At 39.6% G+C, this 27,860-nt stretch overlaps 2 protein-coding genes across 6 annotated transcripts in view; both read right to left on the bottom strand.

The window, feature by feature from the left end:
• Positions 1–4,175, bottom strand: part of KIF14 (kinesin family member 14) — a 28,475-nt gene extending 24,300 nt beyond the window's left edge. Inside the window, exons 1-3 of the mRNA XM_056497987.1 lie at positions 4,113–4,175; positions 1,191–2,371; positions 580–834 (exon numbers count right to left, since the gene is read on the bottom strand). Coding sequence (XP_056353962.1) covers positions 580–834; positions 1,191–2,284 — 1,349 coding nt within the window. The 5' untranslated portion in view covers positions 2,285–2,371; positions 4,113–4,175. The remainder of the gene's footprint in view (positions 1–579; positions 835–1,190; positions 2,372–4,112) is intronic.
• A 1,089-nt stretch (positions 4,176–5,264) lies between these two features.
• DDX59 (DEAD-box helicase 59) lies at positions 5,265–27,852 on the bottom strand. Of its 5 annotated transcripts, none has more exons than XM_056497178.1 (9): positions 27,758–27,846; positions 21,965–22,060; positions 10,882–11,705; positions 9,559–9,726; positions 8,951–9,040; positions 8,308–8,559; positions 7,992–8,144; positions 7,380–7,508; positions 5,265–5,730 (listed from the first exon to the last, which is right to left on the bottom strand). In XM_056497178.1, the coding sequence occupies exons 3-9, from the start codon at positions 11,692–11,694 to the stop codon at positions 5,467–5,469; spliced, it is 1,869 nt and encodes a 622-aa protein (XP_056353153.1). In that variant the 5' UTR covers positions 11,695–11,705; positions 21,965–22,060; positions 27,758–27,846; the 3' UTR covers positions 5,265–5,466. The 5 variants fall into 5 exon arrangements, with proteins under 5 accessions (XP_056353153.1, XP_056353154.1, XP_056353150.1 ...); XM_056497179.1 differs by lacking the exon at positions 27,758–27,846 and adding an exon at positions 15,179–15,319; XM_056497175.1 differs by lacking the exon at positions 21,965–22,060 and having other exon boundaries at positions 27,758–27,852.
• Positions 27,853–27,860: the final 8 nt, after the last annotated feature.

The raw sequence follows: 27,860 nt of genomic DNA on the forward strand, positions 1-27,860 counted from the left end.
TAACAGTTGCAATCCTGAGTTTATCTTTCTTTTAAGCCAATCCTGAGTTTATCTTTCTTTTAAGCCAAGGTAAAAACAACAGTGTAAGTAAAAGCTGAGTTCATTCACTTAAAATGGAAGCTCACCCACTTAAAAGGGAACTTACTTCTGTGTAAGTACTATATTTATTGTAAATTGAACAGAAACATTTCTGGTCCACAACTATCTTTATTAAAAGTCTATAACACCTGGTAGGAATTATAAAACTCAAACTAATTTTAATAGATGCATGTTAGGAAACCAAACTGCTCACTAGGCATCCTATTTCAAAATATATATTTTGAAAAATATAAATAAGGTATAAACAATTGGCTGTAAACCCTAAAAATGTTACTTATCTGGGATTATTTTATACAAAGATTTGATTTCACAGTTAACTTTTGCTTAATTGCTATAAATACTGGTTTAATTATTTTTAAAATCCACAATAACCTTTTGACACAATTCAATCACTCCGAAATCTATTCCATTGAATCTCTTTCATTACTTAACACTGAACAACAATTGGAAGAACTTTAACAATTATTACTAGCAACTTACGTGTACGATTTTCCAGAGCCAGTCTGCCCATAAGCAAAAAGACAAGCGTTGTATCCCTCAAAAGCTCTTTCGAGGAGTGGCAGTGCCAAAGTTTTATAAATCATTGCTTGGCTTGCAAAATTAGGATGATCCTTGTCAAAAGACCAGAAGGAGAAGTCATAACTGAAGTTGTAAACTTGGTTTGTGGACGGATTTCGTACAATTGTCTCTGAACCATTCATGTAGATCACAGGGAATGAGCTTTCAGTTTTCTCTCTGAATGGAAAAGGAGGGAAAAGAAAAAAAAAAATAAGCTCCATGCTTTAAGTTAGTAATTCACTGCCTAATGGAAAATAAAAAAAATTAGTGATCATTGCTAAAAATATCTGTTTGAGGAACATACAAAGTATTAAGTTTCAAAACACTTTTATTACCAAATATGTAAAAAAACAGACCCAGACCCAAACACCAAATAAGTCAATTCAGTTTCTTAATAAATCTACCGTGGTGTTGCATGAAGCATCAGCTAATTTCCAAGTATGTATTATATCCTTATTGAATCAATGATGAAATAACAGGTACAAAGTAGGAATCAACACACACTGTTAGCACCAGAAGGCCAGGATACAAACCTGTTACTGAAGGGCCGCACCCGCACAGCTACAATCACTTTGCTGTTTTTCACTTTGAAAACATCTTCCCCAGTACTGCTGCTCTCAGCTAAAGTTTCTGTGCTCACTTTTGTTTCTGAACTTGTACCCACAGGAAGAGAGCTGGAGACAGTAGGGAGATTCTTGGCTGAAACTTGCAGATGAGGTGTTCGTTCACTTGAGGCTGGCTTGAGAGATGGTTGATTTTGAGAAGTGCTGTTCTTTGGTGTAAGTGTAAATCTTTCTGTTAAATATTTTGCTGGTGTCCTTGGTCTTTCTAAGCTGCTCTGTTTTATCATCAAGTGCTGTACCCTTTGCTTTCCAGCTAGCTTATTTATATTGCCTTTTTCATTCTGTTGTTCTCCTGACAGCCTATCAGTACATTTTGAGGTAATGAACCATTCTGATTTAGGAACTTCATTTCGAAACTTTGTGTCAGCAGTGCTTATCTTATCTTTTAAACATGTGTTGATAGCATTTTCACAGACACCACCAACCAAACCAAAGGTATCCTTGCTGTTCAGGTTATGCTGCAACTTGGTACTTGACTGACTCTCAGTTAACTTCAAGTTTGGTTTAACACCATCTGTACCCTTACTATTGTGTGGAAGTGTAATCTTGTCCTTTCCTCGTGCATCAAAGTTACCATTTCCTTTTCTAGGCACGATATTCTGATTAATTGTACTCCCCTCTGTGGAGGCAGTCCCCACACGTCTCCGCAGAGTAAGTCTTTTCTCTGTTTCTAGTTCTTCTGTATTCTGTGTTGTGTCACTACCAGACACTGAGTTTTTACTTGCTCCAGTTCTCCTCTGGAGTGTTAATCTGCCTTCCAGTTTAAAAGAAGTTGACACATCGTTCACTTTTTCACAAGCTGAAATCACATAGGTCCTATTTACTTCCTCAGCCTTATTCTTAGGACATGAAGGCAGCCCATCCTTTTCTCCCAAAACCTGTGACCTCAGCTGCTGTCCAGAAGCTTTACTGCTGGCCAGGCTATTGTGTGAGGAAGCCTTCTGGAAAGTGGCTGTGCATCGTGTCCCAGCAGGGCTCCTGGCAGGAACTGTGTAAATAGGCATCTTGTCTTCCAGCTAATTAAAACCCAATGTTGACAAGTACAGCACCTTCCCTAAAGGATTATTTCTGGTTGCTGCTTCATGAGGAATCTGGGGAGACAAAGCAAAAAGTTGTTTATGATGCTTATGTGCAGTGTGAGTTATGTTTTGCTGCATGGGTAGCTCCTCACGTATACTGCAGTACATGTTCCCAAACATTAAGAACAATTCATATCCTGTTTCACCTCAGTATTTTTAAAAAATAATTCTTTTATATTTGAATGACTACTTCCAACAACAGGCTATTTGACTTGATTTACTGAGTTCTATGATTTGTTTCAGAAAGTAAACCAAGCATCACAAAGAAGCACCAGTTGGTTAAAAAAAACAAAAAAACAATCTAACTATTTAGCAAAGATGACCATGGATATTTCTTCCAAATGATCTACCATGATTTCCAAACTAAGGAAATTCTAGATCATGTCTCCATTCACTCACATCTATTTACACTCTTTGTTTTTCAAAGCTAACAGACTACAACAGAACAACAAAATAAACCTTTAATTGGAAGTCTGTAAATATGGAAGAAAGATTTATTTTTTTTTTCATGATTTTGATATGGAATCTATAACCCAGTATCAGAACAGGACAGTTAATAAAGAGAACTATTAATAGTACCTTTGGATGTTATTTTAGTTCACTCTGGTACATAGTCACATACCAAAACAAAAGATACCTAGCCTAGGAGACAAAAAGCACGTGTTCTGTCCTTTCTACATCTAAATATTTCAAAAGCTCTATATATGCAATTTTTATAGGAAAGCATGTTTTCCCTGTTGCATCTGCATCATAGTTATTGGGTTGTAAGGGGTTTGATATCAATATCCACTGCAGATTTGCCAGCTGCAATTAATTCATGGTTACAAGTCAGCAAAAAGTCATCTGCGTTTGATCCTTCAAAAGCTGCCATATCATTAACAACAGCAGTACATGGTCAGAGGGAAAAAAGGAAAACAAGATGAAAGCAAGTGATGTAGAAGAAATCATTTAGCCACTGCTCCAACAGTGCTACACTCTTAAGTAATAGCTTTCAGAGTACTCTCAGACTTTATGCAATTACATCCACTTACACGTCACGACTGCAGTTTTCATAGCTCTCAACTTGTGAGGAAAATACCAAAATTTCAGAGCAGTGTATTTATTGCTCAATCCAGTTCGAGACAGGAAACTATTTTACATTACTAATAAAATACAAGCTTTGTGGTTACCTCTAGCAGCCAGTAAATAGAGAAACACGGATGTAAGCTATGACTGGTGTGTTTTCTGAAAAGCTCATCCTTTCCATGCAGCTTTAACATAAGTTTTGTAAGTTCTCCCCTCGTCTTGCCATAAAGCTATGCTTTATGAGTAATCATAGTCTTTCTGGAAAAAAGTGAAACTCCCCATTAAAAGTTCCTTTGTACTAAAATAAGGAATGAGGTTCAGTTCGAGAGAACTGAACTCGGAAGGAGACATACGCTCATTCCTCGTTTTTAAGGAATTACAACCACTAACTAAATAGGAAACACAAGCGCTCAAAGCTGGAACAAGCGGCAGCTCTGTCATCCCTCAGCAAAGCTCCCCTCCCGCCGCGGCCGAGCCCCGGCAGACTCCGCACGGCCAAGGGTCCGCCCTCAGGGAGAGGGAGAGGGCGAGGAGGCGGCAGCAGCAGTTCCAGACCAGCAGCAGCCCCAGCCCCGCCGCCCCACACGACCCGCACAGAAGAAGCTCCGCCGGGCCGCGGCTGCCCACAGCACGGCAGTGGAAGGAAGCCCCAGCGGGCCGCGGAGGCTCCGTGCGGGCCGGCCCTCACCTGAGCGCGCCCCTCCTCAACCGCCGCCCCACCGCGCTGCGCTCCGCGCGGGCCGCGGCGCCGCCCCCTCCCCGTTTGAACGCGCCGGGCGCGCCCGATTGGCTCCGCCAGGCCCCGCCCAGACCCGGCGCCGCGGCAGCGCCCGCGCCGCCAGGGGGCGCCGCGGCGGGCCTGCCGTGAGGCGGTGACGGAGCGCGGCCATGGCGCCCCGGGAGCGCTGCGGTCCCACCGCGACCCCACCCAGCGCCACCCGTTCCGAGGGCAACCTCGGGCTGGGTACTGCTGTCATACCGCGCTCCGCGTGCAGACAAAGCACGAGTGACAAGGGAAGGAAAAAATGGCTGGGAAGGAAAATGAAAGAACACACGATGGTTGTGACTCCTGGGCAATGCTGGCGCTCCAAGCAGCACTAGGGGAAGAAACAAAAACAGGATCCTGGAACCGACGGATATATATGCCCACGAAAGACCCGCTGATAATAAAAACGTATTGTACAAAGCCATCTAAACCCAGTAACAGTGGGTTTAACAGCTTGTTACAAGATAACAGAACCGGCGTGCTGATACAATTTTACCTTCACACAACTTGTACTTGCATTTAGTTCCCAGGGCAAACGTGATTGTAGAGCTGTTGTTTGGTTTCATGATCGTTGAACACAATTTGTGGAATTTTGGTACAGCAAGGGTGCATGCCCATGCTTCTAAACATACCAATGCCTAAACTGGGCTGCAGAAGAGTTACACAAAAACATTTTACAGGCAGGAGTGGATTATTTCAAATGAGGCAGAAAAATCAACTAATTCCACTTCTAGAGAAGACATCATTTTGATTAAATAAAATCAAAATTATAGGTTTTATTTTATGTCTCTTCCAGGAAGTTACACTAATAAACTATTTCTGATATTGCAAACTCCTTCAACAGAACTGCCAGCTGGTCTACAGCCATTAATGGAGAAACTAAAGTCTGAGTACTGTTTACAAACAGAAGTTGCATATATGTTCTTAAGAAACCACAAGAGAGCAGACTGAGGACTTGGAGAAGCATTCCCAGTGGAAGATTTTATTTAAGCTAACAGGAACAGATTTTCAGAGGCTAATCTGCCATTAATTTTTTTTCCTTGCCAGCATGACCAAGGAGTACCAGTTTTGAAAAAGGTTTCCAGACTGCTTTTACTAGGTACTACAGTAACTAAAGGACACAATAGCCTGCATTTTAAAATAAAGATAGGATAAAAAGGAGACTTCTTTAAAAATGGTACAAATTTCTTTTAAAAATGCAATATACAATGCAACATTTAATATTTACTTTTAATCATACTTTTATTGTAATTACATAACCATAAATATGCCATTATTACCTCTGAGAATTATTTTTGTTGTGTTTCTTAATAATGTCCATAATATTATCTCCTGTTACAAGGCTATTCTGTAACTGTTTAAGTCTCTGTTGTTCTCTTCTCCTTTGGTCATGCAGATACGGGGAATTAAGCAGCTGTGGGGGAAGAATGGTGCCTGTGGGTTTTACTCTCTTCACAACATCCCAAAAGAGCTTCTTACTGTTGTTATTGATAAAAGTAATTGCAGTTCCATTGTGACCCAATCTCCCCGCTCTTCCAACCTGAAAAGGCATAAATTCATTTTAAGTTAGCAATATTAAATGGAAGTCCTTCAAATAGCCTTAGAAGTTTAGTTTTTTTGTTACAAAACAGCAAGTAAACCTAAGTCACAGGGCTAAATCTTTCTCATCCTGTAAGCACAAAGGTACTTAAAACAAACTTCATGAATTCAGGATAAGTAGATCTGAAGCTGTAGCTGAAATGCATTTAAAATTATGACTTGTTTATGAGATGTACAAGAAATCCAATATTGATACTGAGACATGAGGTACAGACTATGGGCAAAGTAATCTGATCTAAACAAAAGGTTTTAAAAAATACCATAGAGATGCCAAATACTTTTACTCCACATCAAGCACAATATGTGCCAGCACAGCCACAAAAATGCCCTTTATTGTCAAAGTCCTAATACCTTTAAAGAATTTAGCACTATTATCTAAAATGCATGAACAAATTAGAAAAGAACCTACAAACACTCTCTGTTTAGGAACGGCTAACATGTTAATATTGGTATCGTTTTGATGCTAGGAAAGACCATTTTTATTTCGCTAATACATGCTTGAAACTTTAGCAGAAAGATAATTAAAAACAAGAGGTGAATACTGCAATTAAGAACACAGGATACTTGAGGAGCTCATGACAGTAGATACTTCCAGAGGTCCTCCTCATCTGCTCGGAACAAGGTTTACTTCAAAGTCAGATCAGTTCCCTCAAGGCCTTGTTTCAAGTGTCTGAAGCACAAAGGCCCCATCACTGCCTGACTCCCCTCGCTGTGAAAAATCCTTTCTCCCTGCTATGAGGCTACAATTTCCCTTCCAGAAAGTTACAACTGCTGGCTCTTGTCCTTTCCCTGGGCATCTTCAAGGAGAGTCTGGCTCCATCTCCTCTGTAATCACCCGAATGGAAGAGAGCAATTAAGTCTCCAGTGCAGCCCAAACAAGTCCAGTTGCCTCAGCCTGTCTTGAAATGTCACGTGTACCAGCCCCCTGACTTCACCTGGACTCCCTCCAGTTTTCTGCCTTTTCCCACAGCTGATGTTCTCAGAACTGTACACAGTAGCATTGTGTCTTCCTCATGCCACAAAGAGGGCAAGAATGAGTTCTCTTGATGTGCCAGCTAAACTAGGGCTAGGGACTGTGCACTTAAACACACACACATGCAACTCATAGATCATCTTTTCTAAAGCAGGAAATCCACAGGAAAAAAATTATCAGAGGAGATGCTTGACTAGAAAGAGGGGAAGAAATCAAGTTTATGACTGCATTCCTGACTCTTAATGCATAGCCCACACTGTGGATGAGCTACACCTGCAAGAGGGGCATCTGGCCTTCCTTCACACAATAAAAAATGGTTAACTTTGTTTTCTATATACACAAAATGATACAAGAGAGTACAAAACAGGAAGAAGACCACTGGAAAAGTAAGTGATTCTATGTTTTAGTAACTTAGGAGATAATAGGAACAGTATTCTAGATTTGAGTAATTGATATAAGAGACTTACAGAAGAGATATCCAGCACCATTTTTTCCTTTCCTATAAAAAAATATTCTGAAGAGAAAAATGATCTTGCTGTTTGCATTTAAATTTCCACAGATGGATGTCATATTGAAATATACTTTTCAAATAAAGCATTCGCAATTTATTTATTTACCTGGTGTACATATTCATCCATACTTGAAGGCATATCAAAATTCACCACCAGTTTGACATTGACAAGGTCAAGCCCTCGTCCAAGGACTCCAGTACTTACTATAACTTCATACTTCTCTTGAAGTAATCCCTGGCAAGGAAGGAACAAACCAAAATTAATTATTTTTTCCTCATTTGTATTTTAAGCCTCTCCAAGCATAGGTTAACAGTTAGTTATTTGGTGTAAGAACACACCCAGTGAGGTTATTCTATCGTAGAAGAGAGAATGGCTCCCTGTATTCTTGATTTAAACAGGAATATAATTCAGAGAGATAACCAGAGAGATCAAACCCACAATTTTAATTCTAAAAATTATCAGTTACAGTTAAATGCTTATTTAAATTCCCATTTCAAATAATCTGGGAAACAGTCTCTGTATTTATCTACATTTAAAACAGGATAAGTATCTGCAGTTTTTCTTAGTCCTGTCTGTCTCTCATCTCCCCTAGCAATACCTCAGGTATTACTGCAGAAAAACATTCAATTATGACTTCAGTCATTCAAATGAAGCCACATTTAAAATAAAGGCCATTTGAAATCTACCAAAACACCTTTAACATGAGCAGGCACAAACCTGTAATATGTCTGTTCTTTCCACCTGAGACTTTTCAGAATGCATAGCTGTGCACTGCAATCCTGTAATCTTATGAACAGCATCACTCAAGAGATCTGCTCCTAGTTTACAGTCCACAAACACCAACACTGGAGGCTTGAAGAGCTTCTTATCCTGTAAAATTAAACAGTTTATTTAAAAAGAGATTACAACCATTGGCTGTTCATCATCAGAATGAATTCAATTTCTCCTGATCATGAGATAAAAGCCTGACAGAGATGCAGAAAGACATGAATCATTTTATAAATTGCTCTTATGAGAAAAATATTAAACTTACATTTAGTATTTCAAAGAGTTTCTTCTTTTTAGATGGTTCTTCCACCCACAAGATAATTTGCCGAACATTGGAACATGGCAGATTCTTCTCTCCAATGGTTATTCTGACAAAATTGTGCAGAAGCTGATTTGCCAAGTGCTCAATGCCCACTGGAATCGTGGCTGACACCAGTATGGTTTGATGATCATGAGAGATGTCTTCCAAAATATCCAATACTTGCTGCTGGAAACCCATTTTTAGCATGGTATCCACCTAAATGAAAAATATTAGATTTGTACCACATTTTTTCCATGAATAGCAGGATCCTGAACTTAAATTGACAGAAGAACCATAATGTAACATGTAACGATCCAAATGCAGGAGGATTTACAGTCAGGAGAAAAGCTAAGTAAGAAAATTAAAAACAAATGGTTCACACTGGTCTAACAGTATTATCCTGTCAGGTACCTAAATCTTTACAGCAATACAATATGTGTTGTTTAAACACGTTTCAAATTGTATTGGAAAATAAAACTGTCTCCTAAGAAATATTTTTATTGTATTTTTATAACAAACACTCTGTATGTTTAATAAGTGAGACTAGCCACATTACTCTTACAGGACCTCTGTATAGGTAATAGAGCTCTGATAAATAAAAACCTACTTCATCCACCACTACAATTTTTATGCCATGCAGTTGAACAGAACTTTGTTTTAAAATCTCAAGAAGTCTTCCAGGTGTTGCTATTATCACCTGAAAAAAAGAAAAAAAAAAAAGTGAGAGGGAAAACCCCAGAGGAGTAAAAAATTCCATGAAAGGACAGAGGACCATCCTAAAAAAACCCCATGAAATTCTATCACATACATAATAATGGCAGTAATAAGCGAAATTAAGTCATAAAACTTATAAATTATGAAGCCCTAAGAGGAAATGGACCTTTTAAAAATCTAATGGAGAAGTTACAAGCAATAAAATCTGCATGGAAAACAAACTACTTTTTCCTCTCATTTACAATTTCAGTTCTTTGAAAGCAGCAATATCACACATGTACTTTTTAAACATAAACAAAAAAACAGTTATTAGATGTTCAATCAAAGGTAAAAAAGTTTTTTTTAAATGGTGTAAAGGTAAAATTTTCAGGAAGTAGCAAATATTTCAGTAGTTTAGACTTAGGAGGAAGCCATCTTTGCGTGTTCATATGTCACCAGTAACACTTGTCTTTTCTGTGAATGTGATGCCAGCGTGGCGCTCCACACTCAGGCGGCGCTCACCTTCACGCTCTGCTTGAGGCGGTGCAGCTGCGGGGGCAGGGGCAAACCTCCCACCAGCAGAACTGTCCTCATGTTGGGCAGCCCAGCCATCAGCTCCTTCGCCTGCCTCTCGATCTGAATTGCCAGCTCCCTCGTTGGTGCCAAAATAAGGGCAGAGGGAGTTTCTGTCTAGGAAGGAGAGGAAAAATCTTGTTAATGTGGAATTGCTTTATTATTTAGATAACAAGCTTTCAAATTTCCCAAAGTAATCTTTTACATTAAAAATGAGAATTATTTTAAGCTGCAAAATAAAATTACTTCTCGATATATACATTAACTTGTACAGTACCCTGAAGATGAAGAATGGGAAAGATTATATACACATGCATTTTTCATTGAGACTCCAATTTTGCACGTTACTATAAACATACATCTGTCTTGCAGACTTTAATGATAATCAGACAGAGAAACTACTGGAGTGTATATACCTTTTCTTACCTAATTCCACATAATGCTTTCGTTCTTAAACTAGAGTTTAGGAGTTGCTGGAGTACTTTAAAGAATAAAAGTTACTTAAACAATCTTTCAATTATTCATTAGAAAAGATTTACACACGCTTGTGCGTATATACATTCTATAAAGGTATCTAAACAGTGCAAAGCATCCCTAGAATAATGTCCAGAATCCTTCTAATATATTTTTATGCACCTGTTTTAGAATAAAGCCTGTAAAGCAAAAAAACAGTTCTGAACCACACACAAAGTATGTAATATTACTTTCCACTGCTTCTAATCATACACTCATAGCTTCACAAAACGTAAGTTTTCTTAATTCTTTTTCCCGCATTATAAAAATGGAGACTGTGTAACTAGAGGATTTCAGAATTTTTTTTACCCCAAATTCCTGTTATTTGACAGTCAAACAAATATATTCCAACAGAAATGACTCTGTGAAGTTACACAAATTCCAACAAATCTCTTTGAGCCATTTGATATATGAAGATACAGGAAGAACTTACAGAGGACCAGGGATTATTTTCACTTTCCATTTTAAGTAATTTAGGAAGCTCACCACAGAATTTAATTAACTTTCTCAACAAGCAGGAACTGTGTAATAGGTAATATTGACACAGTTGTTTAATCTCCTGACCAAAGTGAAAAAACATTCAACTGCATTAAAAACAATCAGCACCTCCCCACTCCAAGAACCAAATGCTTAATCAATCAAAAGTCAAATACATTACTGAATGTAATGAAAAACACTGCAATCACATTCTCCATTACATTGGGAATCCAACAGACAAAGCTGCAAACTGCTTTCTCTAACTATCTGAAGTTTCATTACCTCTTTCAAAACCTTCATAATAACAGGAAGCAGGAAAGCTGCTGTTTTTCCAGAGCCCGTGTCAGCACTAGCCAGAATATCCCTTCCTAATAGTCCAACAGGGATCATTTGCATTTGGATGGGGGTTGGGACTTCATAGCCAGAATTCTTTAAATTATTGTTTAAAGTTTCAGGAAAACCACAGTGTTCAAACTCCACAATAGGTCTTGGAACTTGCTGACCCTGGACAGAAATACCCAGCTGGAGTTTAAGGTTCATAACCTGCTCATCTTGCAAACCTAAAATAAAGGCATGATCTTTGTAGAAATAAGGTGTATTAAGCAGGTGAGCTTCTGCTTGAGAGCCCGCGGGTTGGTCAGATGTTAGCTGTTTTTCCTTTGCTTGAGTTTGTAGAAGGTGTTTGGCTTTACATTCCAAACTACAAACATCTTCATCTGTTTCATTGCAGATATACTCCCCATAACGGCCACACACCACACACACAGGTTCTCCAGGCTCTGCCCAGCGCTGGGATTTGCTGAAGGATTTTATGGGTTCTTCCAAAGAGCCATCATCCTCAGTATTTTGGCTGTCCTTTCCCAATGGTATATTAGCAACGCCAAGGTCTGCAGCTGCAGGTTCTGGGTGTTCTTGTACAATTTCACTTAAATTGCCTGTTGAAGCAGAAATTTCTGCTCCAACTGACTTACAGTCCTGGAACTCTGTGGTCTCTTCTAGCAAAGATCCTCCAGAAGATAGTTTATTTTTCTTAGCTGTACAACTTTTGTCCTCATCAGCAGTCCTCTTGACTTTAAGAGATCGTGGTAAAAACATACTTCAGTACACTGGAAAGAAAATTGTTACAGTTGTTAGTAACTGCTACTTTTGAAAAAGGTACATTTTACTGCCACCACAAAGAAAAAAAAAAAAAAAAGTCTAGCAAATATTGCCAAACACAGAAACCAATGTTCCTGAAAAGATCTTGACTGCAACAAGATTGATGCAAATGTCAAGAAGTATTTTAAAATAACAGTGGGAACAATATAGAGATCTATCTACAGTTAATTGTCAGTGTTACATCTTTGCAGCTGAGTAAACACTTCGATTTTCTCTATGTGGAAATTTATCCATTTTGCAAGTCAGCCATATTTGCACCCTTGTAGAGATCACCTGTTTCTAAGATGAAACCACATATGCAAGCATTCTTCTAAGCTATAGGAAAACACCCAAGCAATCTAAACCAAATAAAACAATCAATTTCGGAAAGGGTGTCAAATTCAATATAGGATCCATCCAAGATTATTCATTTTGTTGTTCTTTTTAAAGTCCACTTAAAATTATAAGGCTGCAAATTTGAGATTTGCTTAGTCTAGCTCAGCTTGTTCATAGTGTCCAGAAACAAGTAAAGACTTAACACAATCAATTGCCAAATATACACCGTAATACAAGACAAATTAAGTGCTCAAAAAGAACCATCTCCTATATTCTGAACTTTCAGTATTTGTCTCCGAAAGCATCAGATAACTCACCAATCGTTTGCTATCATACAATCAGTAAAAAGGTACACAAAATACGGCAATTTTATTCAGAATAAATTGTACTATGCCTACCAGTCTCTACAGACTTGTTACAGGAGTTTTTGAAGCATACACCAAGTTATGTCTGTGCGCACAGCTGTGCTCATGTAACCGGGAGCAGTCCCGAGGAGGCGGGAGCAGCGCCGGCCCGCAGAGCTCCCGGACCACAAGCCAAGTATCACCATTTCATTTTTCGCGCCTAACGAAAATCTCCCACAGCGAACCTCTCTGCAAGCTCGGCAGCCCCTCAGGCGAGGGGAGTGCTCACAGAGTGCAGGGCTGACGGACGCGCTGCTCGGGAGGGGCCCGCGGGGCCCCGGGCAGCACGACAGCCTCTCCTAGCGCCACTCTCCGGCAAGAGCCACCCACCCCACGGCAGAACAGGGCGGCGCGTGCCCTTTTCCGCCCGACACCCGCGCCCGCCGCCGCAGGCGGAGCCCGGCCCCAGCCCCGGCCCCCCCGCCTCACGCACCGGTGCCGCCGGGCCGCGCGCCGCCTCCCGCACAAAATGGCGGCGGCCGCTCCCGCCCACAGCCCCGGCGGGCAGCGCAGGGCACGGCAGGGCAGGGGCGGGCCGCGGCTGCCGCCGCCGGGCTCGGCCTGCGCTCGGGGCCCGCAGGCGCGCTTGGTACCTACTGGAATCAAATTCGCTGCCCAGTGCTCAACAAGGCAATCATACGCTCGTGAGAGATATCGATCATTTATCTCAGACTTGCGCAAGCCTGGGTGCGCGGTGGTATTCCACAAATCGAGCGCGCCAATTGTCAAAACTTTTTACCATTTATATATTATAGCCGACAAAGACATTAGTGTTCATTGGCTGCACATTACACGGTTCTCTAATTTATCAGAATTCTATCTTCTATTGTTAATGATTCCCTCACTTCTCGTGCTAATTAGTCTGCATGCTCAGTCTTTCTCTTTTGGGTTGGTGGGCCATGAGTCGGTGGTCGTGATCTGCCCCTGCCACAATTACCTTTTACCCAGTCGGAGCTTACTTGTCTGAGTTGTCTTTATTCGTTTCTTCCTTATCTTGGGAATTCTGGTGGATCCTGCAGTCCTGTAAATCCTGCATTCTTTGTGTCCAGTGTCAGTGGACATCCTTATTCCCAGGCTCTGCCAACTTCCCCATAGGTCTGATGTCAGTGGAATATGTCAAGCCCTAAACCATGACAAGGTAATTCTAGCAACAACTAATTTGTTTTTCTAACACCTGGACATCACTTAGAACTTGTTAGCTGCTCTTTGTTTCATGGATTAAATTTCCCTTCTTGTTGATTAGGCTTGAAAGTATACAAAGATCAAACAAAGAACAATCTTTATGAAAATTGTACATATTCCACATTTTGCAACACTGGCTCTGTGGAGGGGCATGTCCAGGACTCCTGCAGTTACTGCCCAAGTTGATACTACAGACCACAGATGCTATAGACACACACATTTGTACATGTGGAAAACGTTCCTGCAGCACACAACAGAGCCCATAAGGTACACAAGAGAAAAGTCCAGTACATGCCCCAACTAGCTGTGATGGGCACGGTGACACAGCTGTTTATGGATTTTAAAAAGTATACCCTATGACCATGATGACTTGGTGCATGGCAAAGATACCCTGCAAGGAGCTCTCTGGGTTGATGTATGCCCAGGCACTCCAGATGCCCTAAATCTTACTTCCTCCCTCCAACATTAATCCAATTAACCTGAAAGCATCCACATTGATTGGAGAATGACATTTCTGCCTCATTGCTTTTGTTGGTGACTACCACCATCACCATTTCTTGCTGAAGAGAAAATCATAGATCCTAACAGCCCCTTTGGAAGCACAATTTAATGGCAGTCCAGAGGACCAGTCAGAGGAGCCAGTGAGAGGAGAGTAAAAACACAGACACAAAGCTGGGGGCTTTCAAGCAGCTGCCCACAGCATTCTGTAGCATTCAAATCCAGTCACACATGAAAGAAACATGGTCTATCTTAAAGTACCCTGGATTTCTCTCTAGTAGCTTGCTACAACAGTAACAATACAAATTGCAAACGGGGAGGGGGCTTGGTCTCTGGGATTTTTAATTAACTGGTGGAATTGAAAAGATTATTGAAGATTTGGAATGTGGGCATCACTAGGCTGGAAAAACTGTCAGTCACCTTCCACCCACACTCCATACATTCCTGTGAAAATCCCCACCTTTCTCTGATTCAGCCTCTGTCATTCCCCTTTGTTTGCACTAACTTTCTTTCCTTCATTCTCCCTCCCTAACAGAAGCAAATTTCCTTTTCTTACTTCCATTTTTACAAGGTCATTTCCTGGAATTCAAAACGTCATTTGCTAAACAAAGACCAGTATTTCAACAATATTTAATATGATATGAGATGTTTCATACACTATACAGTCCATGGATCAAAATACAAACATTCTATATGTATCAGCTTTTTCTGTTTTTTTCAGTGTGTAACAGCAGTAAGAAAAAACAAACTTAGTTGGTAGAAGATTCTCCTGTTGAGTGAGAAAGACTACAGGAGATATTGAAAAAAGTTTTATAAAAAAAGTTTTATGGATATTCAGAGGCATGAAAAGGCTTGCATACAAGAAATAACTATGTAGACTCAACAGTCTGAAACAGAGATGATTAATAAAAGGTAACAAAAGAGCTACTGTACCTTGAGAGGTTCATAAAGACTGCATAATTATTGATAATTCATTATTTCTTCCAAAAAAAATTGTAACAAGGTTTATAAAAAATGCTCACCACTGAAAAGTAGTGCAAGCTCCCACAGAATGTAGTAGGTTATTCTTTATTTACATGGAGAAGTTAATCAGTATAGATGTAACAAAACCTCTTCTGAAAGAGATATTGTACTTCGTGAACTCATTGAATAATTTTTTTTTTCTGGAATAAAGCATAGACATTCTAGTTCAGTCACTCCCCTAAGTTTTCTTTCAGAATGATGAAATGTGTAAGAGTAAGAGATTCCTTGGTGAATTTAATTCCCATCCTCTCAGCTCTTGATGCTGCTAATCAGATCTAAGGTGAATGGCATTTTAATAAGATTTTTGAATTCCAGTTTTTGTACCTTTAGAGTACATTAAATGTCCCAGAAAAGATGCTCTCAGATATGCTACAAAGGGGTTTATCTCAATATTTTTCCTCCTAAAAACTAGTTAGTTCAAGCACTGGCTGAATAAAAGTGGATTTAAGTACTGCTAGAAAACCATGAGTAATTATGGACAATAATTTTTGCTCATTCTGTACAATTCATCTGGGAGTGTCATAAAGGAAAGTGTTAAGGTTTCCAAGGCAGTAGGGTAGCATTTGTATTTTGTATGATTACATTGCTATTTAATTGAGTTGGTAAAACTCCAAGACTTTACAATATTCCCATTTTGCCTACACTCATGTGTACTATAGCTGCTTAGGAAGGTATCACGTATTGTTGTTAGAACACAAATATAGTCCTTATATAATTAAAGTGTCTCTTCAGAGTAACTTCTAAAGTAAATAGTAGGAGCTACAGAAATGTAACAACACACACACAACCCCATGTGTACAAAAGGACCAATATATACAGACAGATTTACTACATAAATATACAGCAACAGATCATTTCATCTTTATGCAAATTTGTTAGAATAACAAGGACAGTAATTATTGATTAAAAGTCAAAAGAAATAATGAAAACCATAACAAACAGATTATTAATAGTAAGTGTCCCACTTTTTGGTCTATTTTAAATTATATCAAGATTTTTTCATATTTAAGGTTTATATATCAACTATACAGAAAGGATTCCTACCCTCAGTATAAAATCAGGCATTTACTCTATAACGTGTCACAGTCTTTCTTTTGAAGCATGAATCAACCTTTCCCATCACTTGCAAATAATAAATAATTCAGTAAAACAAGACTGGATTAAAGAAGGAGACTGAAATTCCTCTACTCCCAGGCACAGTAAATCCATAAGAAACAGACATTCCATGTACTAATGCAGAGACAGAATCACCAGCATTGCAAAGAGTTGCCTGACTGTAGCATCCACCTCAGCTCCCCACAGCAATACTGCCCAGAGTGACCCTGTTAATTCCCACCTGAACCAAACTGTCCCACAACGAAACCTCTCCACGCCTCTGGCAGGAAAAGTCTTCTCAAGTTCCACACGGGGATTTGTGGAACAGATAAAACCATTCCAAAGTGTAACTCTCCAAAACATTTTAATACACAGCATTTTAAGTTCCCCTTGTAGCAAAAATATCTTCACACAATGTCTGAATTTTCCACTTTGAGTGAGCACATGCAAATCTGCTGAGAATGGACTAAAGCCCAACCAGCACCTCATGCATCACTCCCTCAAGTGGCAAGTGCCAGACAAACAGATATGACAATTAAAATGCGTCTAAAATCACATCAAGAGAAACAGCTTTGTGTTTTCATTAAGCTATTAATTCTTTTAAATATCTCAGTATGCATCCCATGTTACATTATTCTAAACTACGGAATTCCAGACCCTTGCTGTTGTTGTTCAATAACATTATAATGAATGAAGAATATTAAGTTTATGAAGATGTCAATTAAAGAATAAAAAAAATAATTCTCTTGGTTTGGGTTGGTTTTTTTTTCCAAGTGTGTCACACTTGAATACATATAATTGGAGTTAACAAAATATCTGCTGCTGGGGTGGAAAGGAGGGAGAATGTCTTTCCATTCAGGAGGTACGGAAGCCACAGTATGTTTACTTGGGGATTGGCCTGTGTTTTGCCATAAATCTCTTGTTCTGTTTCTTTACTGTCTGGGGATTTTGAAGCTGCTCAGCAGATTTTTAGGTAGTTAATCTGCAGCTCTAACCCAAAGTGTATGTAATGAATAGTTCTTTGATTGAAGGAACCAGTGAGTCAATTACTCCACTGATTTCTGAATTACAGCTTTAAGGGAGCCACACAGGCAAAATCCAGATAATCTAAAAACAAATAATGGTGGCTAACCATTACCTAGACAATTCATATTCATACAAAATGTTCTGATTTTGTACAGGTATTGCATGCAGTATACTTAGTTTGAGGCCTAGTTTTTCTAATTTTGTTTAATCTAAACAGGCACATCCTACAGTTTTTGAAAGTAAATCATCAATAAAAAAAAAACTTGAACTAATATTTTCTGGCTTCCTGAGCACTCTGTTTGAAGAGCCACATTCTAAAGAAACATTGGCCAATATTAAGTCTCCGCAGAAATCCATGGTAAAATTTGAGTTTAAAAAAAACAATCTAATTAAATCTGAATCCTTAAAGCATATTACTGTGGAGGTATATTTTTTTTTTAGAGAGTAAGAAAAACAATCCACAAATAACAGCAAATCTGCCCTGAAGCTTCAGCATTAAATGCCACTAGTCCATAGGGAAATAACTCTATAGAATAATAAAATTATGAACATAATTAATGTATGTGATTATATGCTCAAATACTGCATATAATATTTACTTTGAAAACTGACAGACTCCCTAATTCAGTATCACCATACTGTTAGCACAGCAATAAAAACTACAGTGACTACAATTACCAACCTTTGTGTACAAGATAGTCTAGCTTCTTGCAATTAAAATGAATTATTTTAGGGTATGAGAATCATTTAAACTAATTTAAACTTACAAACCTCTGCTAGGTCTCTGAGACTTAGAGAACAAGCATTTGACCAAAGGACTGCAAACAATTGCCAGATTCCAGGGACTTTAGTAGGCAGCAAACAATAACTCAGATTGTTACAGAATTCAGGTGGAAATTAACAGGATTAAATAAATTTTGAAATATTATGTAATTAGAATTAAGAATTAAAAATTCTCTCCTTTTGTGTAAACTTCTCCTTCTGAGAGAATATATTTGTGTTCCAGTTAATAAGTCTAAAGGCAAAAGAGATTGTCATCCATTCTAACAGCAAGATAACTGTCACACAATATACAATTACTGAAAGTAAACCCTTTTTTCCCCCTCCTTTGTGGTCTCATTCAAAAGGATGTGAGAGAAAAAAAGAAATTCCACAGGAGACAACAGGAATCATTGAGTTCCAGCTTGTCAGATGACCTGTGTCCAATGTGTATTGCCACATGCCCATCAATAAACTCTCCCTTCATTCATGTAACTTAAAGACCTTTCTAATTAATCAGCAAGTATGACAAATATAATAGGTACATTGCATTCATAGGGAGGGAAGCAAACATACAGTTAAAATCCAATACTGTGACAAACTAAAGAAAATATTTATGGCATCAACCTTTTGAGTAAATGGCTAATAATTATTTTTTTCCACCACTAAAGCTCCTACCTAAAGCATTGCTAGTGGCAGCAGAAACTACTGCAAGAAAGGCCTGGAATACGTGCAAGAGAGCTGCTACAAGGCAGACTTTTTATCAGTCCTCCTGTTAAAATCCATGCCAGTATTAACCATTGGGTTTAGCCTTCATGCTTCCCCACATTACATTTGGTGCTCCTTCTGTCTCTGCATGAACGATTAAATTGCCCTAGTTGAATCCCTCACCAAAAAATAACAAAAGGGCACAGAAAGGCTATAACTACATTTTCAAAAACCAGTTGCTGCTGCAAGAGTAGAAGCCAAACTTGGGGTGACTGCCAGCTGTGAGCATTGCCTTTGGAAGCCTTGGGCAGCCTCTCCCCAGTACAGCATCCCTCCAGCTCTTGGACTTTCTACCAGCACTGGGCTTGTGGCTGCACAGCTCCAGGATCCAGGTCTCAAAAGTTTCCTTGATCTCAGCCTTTACCACTGCTCCAAGTAACTGTTTCTGTTGGGCTCTAGCCTACAGATTTTTGAAGTTCTCAAACATCATTCTGTGTAAAGAGTATTAAATACAGTCTTAATAGTGTAATTAAAAAATATACTTTGTGTATATTTTTTTTAACAACTCATACTGCAGGGCTCAGATATTAATTTTACAGGTATGTGATATACCTGTCACTGATTTCACTAGCACAGGACTTTGTCAGGTGCTAAAAAAAGCATTGTATGTGTTGTATTTGCTAAGCAAAACAGGATACAAGACCTGTGGCTTCATTTACCAAAAAAAGTTACAACTGTGTTAAAAGCTTTTCCAAAAGGATGGTTATGCAATAGAAATATATGCTCACTAAGAAGGCCACTTATCCATGATTTTTTTAAACAAAAAATTAAACACCAGATGGCTTTAGGTTTGAAAGACAAAACACTTTTTTTAATCACACACTCAAGGATCACAGACCACATCAGTGAGACCAACAGGTTTGTCCTTCTGAAACTGTTACTTTCCTAAACTGTTTGTTGTGAGAACATGCAGACAATGCATTAGCTCTGCTGGATAAAACACAATGGCTATTAAAAAACAAAAGCAAACCTGAAAAATGCAACATATTTTTCACTATCATACTTGAATGACTGCTCCCCATGCTTTTTATTAGGAAAATTCAAAGATGCCAGTAACCTTACAGCTGGTGACTGTAACAGCAGAGGGTAGCAAGACAGAAATAATGAATGCCTCCTTGTTAAGCAGTGTTGTTTGTCCTGTTCTAAGAGAGATCTGCCAAGAACTTTTCATGCAAAGCTTATTTTTCTGGGATCTGTAACTTGGCGGGAAAAAAATTCCAACATGATATCCAGTTCAAAAGAATTCAGATTACAGGTTTTAAAATATATTTTTGAGCTTTGGAATAAATTAAATTTACACTAAATAATGTAAGCACTTTAGCACTACATGTATTTTTTAGTTACTTTATTGAAAGAAAATTTGTAGCTATCAAGTTTGCACCCCAGATCATTTTATGTTTTCTAACTCTTGGATATTAAATAAGTCTGAAGTACTGCAGTGTGAAAGGAGACTTTGTGCTGTATGGTCAAGACTTCACTGACGTGTATTTTCTTTTTAAGGAAGACTGTATGAAATACATATGAAACACTCCTTATTCTATCTGCCAAACAATTCAATGGAATAAATCTGTGCTAATCCTTAATACAACTCAGCTGACCTGGGTATAATGCCAGGTTGTGAAAAAAAACTGTCTCTTTAACATTTAGCACAGAATTTCAAATAGAAATTATGTCAGGTTGTTTTTGTTTTGTTTTTAAACAAATGATTCAAAGCTTTGAAACACACAAAAATCCAATTTCAGTGTACCCATTTCTTTTTTGCCTCTTGACCCATTACAACCAGATCATTTTGTAGAATTCCTGGCCAAAGTAATATTCTTTCCTGTGGCAACTAGCAAGATATACAGAAATTAGATTTCAGGCACAAAACAGATTTCAGCCCAAGCTAAGGAAGCTTTCTATCAGGTAATAGCCAGGTGTCAAGGAACATGAAGGCTGCAATAGTTGCTCAAGTAGTGGAGATGAAGTGGTGGCTTAGGCTTACACCTATCAGGAATAAACCTCCTAGCAATTCAAAACTGAAGGAGATAATCAAAACATAAAAATATCATCTATATCAATAAATCATAAACTTTTCTTAATATATACAGTGAGGTCATGTCAAAGGAAACTCTGGAAGGAACAGGGCCAGAAAAAAACCCAAAAGACAGAGTATCATAAAGTTTCTGCTGATTTTCCTGACTAACTTGGGTTTACCCCCCTAGATCACATTATCCCCCAAAATATCTCTACCTACCTTACAGTTCAAGACAAATCAAAACTATGGAAGTCTATGGAACAACAGTTCCTTTAAGATTATTTGCAATTCAGCTAACATGCTGGGTGTATAAAGACATTACCATTCTTGGAGAGTTTGCATGAACTGGAACTTGGAGCAAAAAGGCAAGGTTGCCAAAAGGCTTCTGTCTTACTGACACTGTCTGCTCTGCAAGCAGCCACAAAGGGAGGCAGTGGTTACAAGAGGGTGTTGGCCCTGGGAAGAATGACATGTCATCCTTTAATAATTAAAGAGCCAGCAGAAGCACAGACACACCATCTCCATTCAGATGGTTCCTAATCTTCTGTTGATACACAAGGAACCTGTTCTCTACCAGCAGTGAGGATATTTCTGTGGGACTGGGTTCTCTTAAATAACAAAACCAGAGCAATGTAGTAATCAAAGCCTTTTTTTGTTACCCTTTGCCTAGTCTTACAATGTCTAAAACTTGTATTATTCTCACTCTGAACTAAAATGGTTCAACAGTTTGTTCAGCATTTGCACCATGGTATCCTTGCCTCTGACTAGAAAACCTATGACATGCTACAACAGAAATAGCATGTCGTTTGAGCTTTTTCTCTTTTACTACTGAACTAGTCCATCTCCAGTTCATCTCTTTAACCAAAAAAGTCAAGTAGTATTACTAATTACACTAGTACAATACCACTTAAGACCTTGGTGGTAAAAGAGAATAAAGCATTGCTGAACGCCCTTCTACTTTGAACATGCTTTCCTACTGAGACTCTTTTTGCTTCCCCAACACTTTTGGTGACCACGACTTACTGCTTTTCCCACCTCTGAAAGTGCAGACTACCGGCTGCAACAGACACTTTCAAGTACCCTATTTCAACAGTTACCCAATGCATAGCAAAATACTCACTCATCTGAACAAGCTGGATCTCTATCACACACTGGCACATTGCACTGAAATCTGTTCTGATGCCCTACATCCTCCAATCTGGCAAGTGCTTCATTTCTGTTAAGAACAAATAAAAAAAGGAGGAAAGATTTTGACACAAACAGAGACGTGCCAGAACAAAGGGAATAGGTATAAACCCCAGCAAGTCTCCCTCCAGTTACTTTTGTTGTTTCATGGAATGATCCCCTTGATTCAACATAGTGCCTGCTAGCATCTTCTCCCCCAGGCTGATTCTCTACTCCTTTAGTAAATTATCATTCATAAGAACTGAACTATGGCTGTCAAAACAAACCCTGGACTATGGGGGACTTTCTGACTATGCTGAAATGGGAGTCCCAGGGGTTTCAGGCAGCTTCCAGGGCAGTGGCCATCACAACTGGGGCTCACAAATGCCCTGAGCAGCAAGGTCAGGGCCTCCTTCCTTCATCCTTATTCAACTACACTGGTGATCAAGGAGAAAGTCTGTTTCCAACACCCATGAAGATGATGGATGTTTCTCTTGTTTGTGCCAACAAGTGGAACCTGACTGCTCCCTGCCCAGGTGAGATAGCAGAGATAACACTCCAGGCTTTAACGGAGCCATGTATATTATACAGCAAGAATACCACAGGAGGACAGAATAACCAGAGAGATGTGTCAACTTTTGTACTTGATTTCTCTTTTGAAACTTTCTACAAGAAAGAAACCACTCAGGGTTTCTTTCTTCAAGTACAGAAACTGCATGACACCTTTAATCCAAAAAACCAATTACATACACACTTATATTTAATCATGTCTGTAGCATCAGTGATTTCAAATGGGAGCAACACATAAGATTAACCTAAACTTAAAAAAAAATCTCATTGGAGCCAAGATTTTATTGCTAAATATATATACACACATTTGGTTTAAGGCTAGTATTAAAATAATTGTTGTTCTTTCCATGTTTCTAATATATATTAAAATTGGAGGAGTATTTAAATCAAATTGTTCTGTACATGCTTGAAACATCCCATGCATTTTTCCTATCTTGAACATGTTTTCAAATGAATCATAAGGCAAACACCCTGTAAAGCGACTCAGAAAGTATTACAAACAAATTAAGTTGTTCCAAAAGAGAATTAAATGTAACAGAGTTCTATACACTCAGGTTTTGATGACCTTACTACACACACATAAATGGTTACAATGAAAATCTTTGATATACACTTTCCACAGCCGATTTTTAAACAGTTACCAGCTATGTACACCTGCTCCCTAAAGTAATTTAAAAAAAAAAAAAATCCTCAATAACATGAAATTTCTCAGTAATTTAAGAGAAATGGAAACTTCCTAAAAATATCAGTGAAAATTTGGATTATGATATTTCAAAAATATATTAAAAAAAAAACCAAACCAACAAACAAAAAAACCTTCATTGGATAGTTTCTATGCTATTCCCTTGCTACATTAGGTCAAAGCCAGGTTGAGGAAATTAAACCAGTAGCATCCAAGTAAGAAGAAATTACTGTTAGGTGCCACACTTAATTCTCATTGAGCAGCTTTTTGGTTGTGTAGATTTAAGTAGCAGTAGTGAGCTAAAGTAGCTCTTTCTCCAATTTTTCTTTCTTTTAGTTTCAAAAATCACAGATGATTCAAGTAAAATGTCATACAAACCTTTATTTTCCCTTTGGCTCATGACTGCTAGAATGTATAAAGTTGGTAAACATTTCTTCCCTCATTACTTTCTGATTACAAATTAATGGAAGAATTATTAAGAAAAGACAGTAATTATGTAACTGTTCTACTTTTGCATCATCCTGAAACAGGAAGAACACATTCCCTTCCAAAATCATGCTCTGAGAAAACTCCAAGCTTGCAGAGACTACATATATACATGTTAGTAATAATGGAAAAGAACTTCTATCATTCAGACAATCATTCACTTGATTATCATGGAATAGCCTGGTTGGATGAGACCTTAAAGATCCCCTCGTTTTAAGAAAACTGTTTTTAAGAGCTGCCAGCTTCTTTGTCCCTAGGGACAGTTTCCCAGGGAATCTCATTAATCAACTTCTAAACAACTGGAAGTTTGTTCTTTCAAAGTTCAGGGTCCTGACTTAGCTCCTTGCCAGGCTCACAATCCTTACAAATTCCACCAGGGAGTGGTCAATGCAGACTGCCACCAATCTTAATCTCTCTAATCTTAACCACCAACCTCATCTGCACTGGTAAGCACCAGCTCCCATAATATTTCTCTTCTGGCTGGTTCACTGAATGCCTGGACCTGGAAAATGTCTCTACACACCCCAGGAGTCTCCTAGATTGCTTATAGCCAGCTGGATTGCTATTTAAAAATAGAATTTCTTAACTCTTACAGTTTTATCATTACCCATAAAGAAATATATTTAATAAATATGGTTTAAGAGGCTGGAATACCAATAATTTCATTTCATGTGTCATCCTTAGGCTGTAATAACCTCACACAATGATTTACAGATTACCTGTTTGACCTCACAAATATAACACAAAACCTGCTGAAGTCAACAAGCACATTCCTCAGGGATCCCACTTGGGACAGGACTGGTTCTTGGTTTGTAATTGACAGCCTGACAGCACCACATCAAGTTGTGCATGCAGCCTCACTGATGAGGTTACAGGCCACAGGGTGCACCCCTCCCCTCAGCCAAACTACTTCTATCATGACTGATACCCTCTAAGCTCAGGAAAACAGATGGGATCATCTTAATTAGGCAAATTTGATAACAGCCATTAAAGATAATATGCCCGCAGTGTTATTCCAAGTCTGCTTCCAACTTCAAAACTGAAGAATTACTCAGCAGTATAGTTGCTGTGAACTGCTATGTTTGTGGATTTGCCCTAATACAACCAGCTAATCTGAAGTGGGAATGTTTTTACTATCCTCCATAGGTAGCCTGATAAGCTGGCTAGGTTCACTAGCACTCAGTCTGGCTACAGACAGTGCCATTGCAAAAACAGTCATGGTATTTCTAATTTAAAACATTTCACTTTGCCTTTATAATCAAGTGTTGTGAAGTAAGAAACTATGCATGAAATGTTATTCCAGATTGAACACTGTAATCTAGTGCTAGCCTGAAATTAGTCTACTGGCTCCTAGTCTACACATAGCCTTTTCAGAAGGCAAGTGAATCTTGAAACAAGTGGAAAAATATGTATGAAATTGTTAGTCAGGACTCATTCCACTATCTCCCAAGGGTAGAACTATTAGCAACAACTGCCATGCACACCATTATTCACAGCTTCACAGCCATATTGGTTCCTGTTGCCTGACACTCACTACAGGCTTGGTACACCCACTGTGAAAATGGCCAGACACATGACAGTGAACAACCAGGCTTATGATGTAATCACAGGATAAAACTAGTCAAATGGGATTCTAATTTGGGGTAGAGGGAGGGGAGAGGAAGGGAGAAAGAAGGCAATAAAATAAAAATCTGTGAGATGCTTGTTTTAATGCTTTGTCTTTCTGCTTGGAATTAATGCTAAAGTATAAAACATTGTGCAGCAGAAAGACTGCATACAGGAAAGACTATCACTATTTAAAATATTTCAAGATGTATAAACAGGATCAGAGCAGAAAGGGACGACTCTTCATTCAGTTTTCCTGTTTATTTACTTTGAGCAATTATTTAATTTGAGCAATTAGAGCAGATTTTAATCATTTTCCATGTTGGCTGTTGATAGCTTTGACAATGCAATAAGCAAGATGATAGTTTGGCATGTTTGCAAAAGTAGAACTGGCACAGGAACTCCAGCAACCAGTGGTGATGTCTTCTTTTGCACTTATTTATATTAGATTTTATATTCATGCATTCACTTTTAAAAGCACTAAGCAAGTGAAACCCCACTTTGATTGCAGTTACCACAAGACAGCTTTTTTAGATTTTGTTTGGTCACTCTGAAACAGGTTTCATCAGCACAAATGCTTCACACACAAAAAATTCCATTATAGCTAAATAATGGCCCTACAGTTTTTCTAAGCATGTTTTTCCTATAGGCTGATCTAATTTGGAGGTATTTTCTCAATCATACAAGAAACAAATGGATTGGAATCTGGAACTTAGTTTTTTTTTTTTTCTTCTTAGCTCTAATAATTTGAGATTTTAAAGCTTATGAATTTCAGGTGCTTGTTATTAAATATGCAGGAAGAATTAAAATAATTTTCTACCAGCAGTGTAAAAAATAGTTAAAATAACATGAAGTGTCTAATGCAACTTATTTCCAAAGTATGCATAAAAAAAATTCAGGAAAATCTGCAAACATTAAGTGTTGAAAACTAAGCATATGGTCTTTCTTAATAGAGAACATTTTCCAAGTGCACCTATATGTTAATTTGGTATTATTATTACTATTTCTGCTGCAGAGAATCTGGGAATTTCAGTCCTTAGCCTGCTAAAGCAAGGATTTCTCAACTTCCTCCTCCCCTGCATTCTGCTGAGCACTGCCCACAGCAGCTCCTAGTTTTGTAGCTAGGTATGCACCACTTATGAGTGGTATGCATGACAGTTTCGGAATCCCATCCCACAGAGTGTATGGGGAATACTCAGCAACCATTTCTTCAAATGCTGACCTACACAACCCTTCATTTACTCATTACTAATAAATATAGAAACTGTAAAGTGCTCTTGCCTCATAATCATGATGTTTGTCTCACTGTGCACCTGAAGCGCTAGAAGCACACGTAGCCACACAGCAATGGGAAAATCTCCGTGCAGATCAATTCACGGTCCACTTGAAACACAAAGAAAGAACAGTCTGGGTGGAATATTATTTGAAATCTTACAATGTCATGCTTAGACTTCGTCTAATTATTCTTTAGGGGAAGAAGGGCAGACTTAGACATTACCCCAAACACATATATACAGATATACATATATATGCATACATACAATAACAATATACCCACAATAACCTACAACAGCCATTTGCTGCCAGAACGTGCCGATTCCTCCCCTCACCGCCGCGGGCCAGCCGGTGTCACCGAGCCCGGGCCGGGGGAGCAGAGCCTCCCGCCAGCCTCCCCTCACCGCCACGGCCGCGCCCTCGGACCCGCACTCGGGAGCCAGCCCATCCAGTCCTGTTTGAGTCACTCATCACGCAGTTACTGCTTCCTACCGTGACTAATGCTTCCCTTCACGCAGCCCACTGTTACACTGTTACAGTGCTTCTGTAAGCTCCCAAAACCAGCCCAGGTTCTTGTGAGCAACACGGGAGATGGTCTCCAGGGCAAATCGCACTCCTGCTGCCTTTAAAGTGATTGCGTGACCAGGCCCTGAACCATTTGAAGGCTTTGTCATTTTTCTATCCGAGTATTCTCAAAGTTATATATAGACCCCATTTAAAACAGGAGGGTCACATGCCCGAGGGGATGCTCAGCCCGCCTCCTGGGCAGCGCGCCGTGCTCCGGCCACCGCGGCCCGGCCCGCCGGGGCTGCTCCGCACCCAGCGGCTCCTCAGTCCCCCTCACAGACGAGACACGCAGGGTGATCCCGACCTTCCCCGACGGCCCGTCCGGCCACGCCGCGGAGAACGGCGACGGCGGGGCGGGTGGACCCGCGGCCGAGGGACACCGCCCTTTCCCAGGCTTTCCCAGCACCGCCGGCGCCCCCTGACCGCGGGAAATGCTCCCCCATCTCCCTCCCGCTGCCGCCGGGGCAAGGCCGGGCTGGGCTGGGCCGGGCCGGGCCGGGCCGGGCCAGGCGAGGCCTGGCCTGGCCGCGCTCCCGAGGCCGCCCCGCCCGAGGCCGGACCCACCTCGAGCGACCCCGCCTGACGCGGCGCCCGCAGCCCCCGTGGGAGGGGGCGGCCCGGCCTGGCCCGGCCCGGCCCTGCCTGGCGCTGCCCCTCGGGCTCCCGC

The sequence above is a fragment of the Oenanthe melanoleuca genome, chromosome 8 (genome assembly GCF_029582105.1).
Source record: "Oenanthe melanoleuca isolate GR-GAL-2019-014 chromosome 8, OMel1.0, whole genome shotgun sequence".
Classification (NCBI taxonomy): Eukaryota; Metazoa; Chordata; class Aves; order Passeriformes; family Muscicapidae; genus Oenanthe; species Oenanthe melanoleuca.